This window comes from Pyrus communis, chromosome 15 (assembly GCF_963583255.1).
Source record: "Pyrus communis chromosome 15, drPyrComm1.1, whole genome shotgun sequence".
Taxonomy (NCBI): Eukaryota; Viridiplantae; Streptophyta; class Magnoliopsida; order Rosales; family Rosaceae; genus Pyrus; species Pyrus communis.
This window is the reverse complement of record NC_084817.1, coordinates 23,910,993-23,916,389: the sequence shown is the minus strand read 5'-3', so window position 1 is coordinate 23,916,389 and position 5,397 is coordinate 23,910,993. Positions and strand designations below refer to the sequence as shown.

Below are 5,397 nucleotides of genomic sequence, written 5' to 3'. Positions count from 1 at the left end.
TTCTTTTTAATCTTTTGTCCTTATCATTAAATAAAGTTATTAGGTGGTTTTTGATTAAAACTTAAAGTTTTGAAGCCATTTTTATTAGTTTTTCTTTTTTATTAAAGAGTACCGTAGAATTTCCAAAAAAAGAAAAAAGAAATATAAGACGAGTGCACATTAAACACGGCCCGACCTTAGAGCATATATGTAATGAGAGATGCAAAATTTTGGAATAAGCATTTTCATTTTTGGTTAACCGGAAAGCTCTCATATGAATGAAATCTAATATACTCATAATGGTTAGAAAATGTAAAATTTACAATTTATTTTTATTTTTATTTTACATCTCAAAGACGAGACCTATCAGTCAAAGAGAAAAAGGTGAATGTGGTCCAAATTACATCTCTCACTAGAGTAGATTTCACGTTTACATCTTACAGAAATATATATAAAACATATCTAAATACAAGTTTTACATCTCAAACTTTGCATCTCTCCATTATATATGCTCTTATTGATATAGAGTAATTTGGATACAATACATGCATAGCATGTGAGTAGTGCATATTATAAAGGTTACATATATGTGTGTACGCTGTAGATCAATGAGAGCCTCAATCGAGCGCTATATACATTAATCACCTTCATTAATCCACAGTTATTTTCTTAAAAACCCTAAATATTCTTAAATAAATTATGGTATATTATCATCCAGTCTATGATGGTTATAATCTTCCATGCGAGCAGTGTCATGACCATGCAGCTGGGGTAGTGCACTTGGTGCTGATGAAGATGACGGGGTGTGAGAGTACCAGTGAGACCAAAATAGATAGTTGAGGAAGTTGAGGAAGCTGAGGCCTGCCAGCAACCAATAGAAAAGGTCCAGTCTGTCTTTGTTGAGATTATTGTCACCCAGCCAACCACCACCAACGCCACCACCTGAGGATGTTGTGATCTTATTCACCAGAGAGACGAGCAGGGAGCTCAGGTAAAACCCAAATGAATAGGAGCAATAGGTCAAGGCAGTTAAAAATGCTTGCATCCCTTTCAAGGATTGTTTGTAAAAGAACTCAATGAGGCCTACGGCAGTGAGCATTTCCGATAATCCAAAGATCAAGAATTGTGGGGTGATCCAAAAAATGGAAATTATTTGGTTCGAATGAATAGCTGCATCCCTTCTCTTTTTCTCCATGATAGCAGCCGCGATCATCGAAAACGTCGCAGAAAAGAGTCCAAACCCTATTCTCATTAATGGGGAGATACCAGAATCGTGACCGGTGAATTTTCGAGCAAATGGAACAAAGAAAGTATCATAGAGAGGGACAAGGATGAGAAGAATGATGTAAGGGATGGATTGAAGTGAAGCTGGAGGGATATGGAAGGATTTGGTTAGCTTGGTGTTCATCATACTTCCTTGTTGGACCGAGAAAGTTTGGAGCTGAGCCAAAATTGTGTTGAAAATTATGGTGGAAGCAAAAATTGGGATGACTGAAAGAAGTATTTTTACTTGCTTCACTTGAGTAACGGTGCACAATCTCCACGGACTTTCCTTTGAGTTAGTGCGATCTTGAATTTTAATGCTGGCCTTGTCCAAGAACCTGATCATCATTAATTAATATGGAAGATATTACTTAAGCATGCGTGATTACAAGAAAACACAATACACATTTATACAAGCATTCTCAAGTAACTATCATGGCTATAGCTAGTTGTTGGACAACTACTAGACACAAAAAACTTAAGGAAATTGGCTAAAATAATTAATGAACTAATTTCAATTGGTGAAATGATGACTTTTAGTATCTAATTGATATGTAGTTAGTCTTTGATCGATTTATCGTCGTTGTTTTGATTTTGAACACTTTAGAAACTAGAATTTGTGAATTCACCGTTGCAGCCAATTTTCAAAAACTTAAGCTAGCACAGAATGATTGAACAATATATGTCAAGTAAACATGACAGTCATACAATCATGTAATGTTATTAATTAGGTGTTACAATGTGGATGAATGACATTAATTTACAGTATGATATTGACATTTCAACCTAGTAATATAAATGCATTTGCAACACCACGTAATGATACACCAAAAACAAGGCTACCTTTTGAGAATCATATCAACAAAAAGAAGAACCCAAAAAAAAAAAAAAAAAGAGAAAAATGTATAGTTCTTTAAAGGATAACGCTATCCATACAATCATTTTTATTTTTTACACATTTATTTTAATTTTTAGTTGTTAGATTAAATGAATTGAAAATGAGTAATGATAAAAAAAATAATAATAAATATGTGTGAGAAGTAAAATTAGATATTTGAGAAACAAAAACAAGTGTGAATAAAACTATCATTCTTTTAATTTCATAACAATCTCAATGCAATGAACGATTTTTTTAAAAGGAAACAGATCCTAGGGATCAATTGATAGCAACCCTTCATCAAAGATCTTGCAACCACAGTTTTTTTTATATTTTATATATATATATATATATATATATATTTTACATACAATGAGGCTTGAAAATATAAAATATATTCAATTATAACTGCACAATTTTTGATGAAGGGTTGATATCAATTGATCCCTTAAATTCTCAGTGAGAAGATCTAGAGAGGATATGTTTCCATCTTAAAAAAAAAGGGACTGTTTTTACACTTGGGAAAATAATTGGCCGAACTAAAAGACATGCACACGATGCATGGAAAACAAGATGCTGTCATTGAAGGTCAAAAAATAATAGAAATAAGGTTATACATGTTTTCCCCTATTGTATTTGGGACATGGGTCCTCTCATAATTAATGTATTTTAATTTATTAAATTCATATATTTGGGTGATTTAAATTTGATTTAATTATGAAAATTATTATAATTTTTAAAATAAATTCTTATTTATAATCTTTAGATCAAATTTCAATAACTCAAATACGTAAATTTAATTAATTACAATACATGAATCCGAACAGGATCCATGTCCTTGTATTTGTACCTGAACTTTTCAGTGTGAAGAAAGCTGCCAGCGTCAGTAGAGAAAGTAGCATTGTCATTTAGCGCATTGTTTTGGCTTCCATGAAGCATCTGTGGATTAGATGGACAGACCTGCTTTCTCTTTAGTATCGCAGCCACAAAAACCTAAAAGGAAAATAATAAGATATTATATTTTCATTTGTTTACGTGCATGTGTAGATTCTCAAATTATTCGACAACCCACATGTTAATCTCTTTTTTTTTTATTTTTTTAAACATGATAATCCAACAAAATTGCATACCGACACATGCACATCAAAACAGTATATATATTTATAACCGATTATATGAACTATTCCTGATTGACCCGTGAGATATGTTGGATTCCATATAGATTACTAATTAATTAAAAAGATTAAATTGAAAATTTTAATTAGTAAAAGTTCAGATACTATACTTGAGCAATGGGAGTGAGTATGCTTCCTTGAGGTCGTTTGTTCCTGTAATATAGGGTGCCAGAAACCAAGCTGATCAACCCCATCGCCATGGCGGCTGCTGAGACTCCAAAGCCAACATCCATTCCAGAGTGAGTTTGGACCCACACGAGAAGAGTGAGGGCGACGAGTTCACCCATGGAAAAGGCAAAGTAGGCAGCATTGAAATAGGTGGAGAGTTTCTTGGACTGCTTTGGGTCATCTGGGTTGAACTGGTCAGCCCCGTGAGCAATCATGTTAGGCTTCATACAGCCACTCCCCAATGCCACCAAGTAAAGTGCTACGAAGAAGATTAGTGACTTGAACCCTTTTGCCACTACACACTCGTCTCCGTTATTAACGTTGCATGGGGGTGGCTTTAGCTGCGGAACATGAGCTTGGACTGACAATAATATGAAACCCTGCATGCAAGCACATGCGCACAAATTCAGCAGACATACATATATCATCATGTACAAAAATGAATCAATCAATCATTTGTTCACATGAATTAATTAATTGAGTACGTAGAGATATTACTCAATCAATAATTGTTAAAAAAAATAAGTGGTCATCATATTTGAATATGTGATTTTATTTTTAGCGGTATTATTCTGTCACTCTAACTGACTCGTAGCATAAACAAGTTCAGCAAAGAATTTGTTGTAGAGAGAGACAGAGGGCGTGAGGGAGAGACAAAATTAAAAGGGATGGATAAAAAATTAAAAAAAAATAAAAAAAAAAAGACAAAAATGGTGAGATCATGATGAGGGAAGGCTGAGCTTTAAGCAAGGTAGCTCACCGAAAGTTCCACAAAACCAAAGATAAGCATGGTCCAGAAACTCCCAAGATAAGAATCAGAGACGTAGCCACCAACTAGGGCTAAGAGAAAGACAGTTCCAATAAAGTTCGTCACTACGTTGGCTGAATTTGACAGAGAAAAGTGCATCTCATTTATCACGTATGTTATGAGGTTGTTCCCAACTGCAGCAATTCCCATTATCTCAAATGATTGAAGCCCTGTGCATGAAAACAAAAATATCATACAAACTTAATTACGAACGTTAAAAACATACGAAAAAGAAAAAAAAAGAGTAATGAACTAACTCCTTAATCGTAATGAATTAGTACAATCTATGGGAGAGCTTTGCTTAATTTAATAGAGTTTTAGTAAAGTAATTAAGTAGATGACGAGTTTGACCAAATTATTATGATTAACATATTGTATAAATTAGCTCAAATCCTTCATCTTTTGATGTAAATATATCGTTATATTAAAATAAAATATCATAATAATTAGGGTGCGGCTTTCTTTTTCATTTGAGAAAAGGTGTGGTTCATAAGCTAAATCAAGAAACCATTTTCAGTGTGAGTCTGAATAATTAGTTATCACAAAAGTTATATACAGGAGAAAATGCATTAAAAAAAATACCAAATGAGAGAAAGTAATTAGAAGAAGATATAGAGGATGTGGCTATACCAAGAACAAATGCAGCAGCTCTCATGCCACCATGCTTGGTAGGATTGGAAGGTCTGCCTCTCCAATCAACAGTCATCTCTTCCGCCATTTCAGATGTGTCAATGGCCTCAACTTTGTGGTTCTGCCTCCTTTGTTCCATATCTATAGATGCCCCTGCTGCTATATATATATATATGTGTGTGTGTGTGTCTCTCTCTCTCTCTCCCTAAATTTGGCCAAACTAGGAGGGAGAGGGAGAGGGAGAGGGAGATAGATGGGGAATAGTAAAGGAGGGCTGTTAAGGTTGTTGCCTTGTGTTGGTCTCAAGCTAATAATTCTGAATTGGAAGCAATTGGGTTGTTCTAAATTTATAAGCCAAGAGCCAAGCTCCTTGTGCCGTGGGATTGTAAGTAAAACCAAAATATTAAATCCACACGCACTATAACCATGTGGATAACACTTCATCCAGGAAAAAAAGGCTCCGCGCAGCTACAAGTCCCAACTTCCTATCTAGCTAG

At 34.4% G+C, this 5,397-nt stretch overlaps 1 protein-coding gene across 1 annotated transcript; it reads right to left on the bottom strand.

The window, feature by feature from the left end:
• Positions 1 to 458: 458 nt before the first annotated feature.
• LOC137718692 (protein NRT1/ PTR FAMILY 4.3-like) lies at positions 459 to 5,133 on the bottom strand. The gene is made up of 5 exons (XM_068458238.1): positions 4,901 to 5,133; positions 4,223 to 4,440; positions 3,405 to 3,842; positions 2,970 to 3,112; positions 459 to 1,580 (listed from the first exon to the last, which is right to left on the bottom strand). Exons 1-5 carry the CDS (start codon positions 5,037 to 5,039, stop codon positions 677 to 679), a joined length of 1,842 nt encoding a protein of 613 aa, XP_068314339.1. The 5' UTR covers positions 5,040 to 5,133; the 3' UTR covers positions 459 to 676.
• Between the last annotated feature and the right edge of the window lie 264 nt (positions 5,134 to 5,397).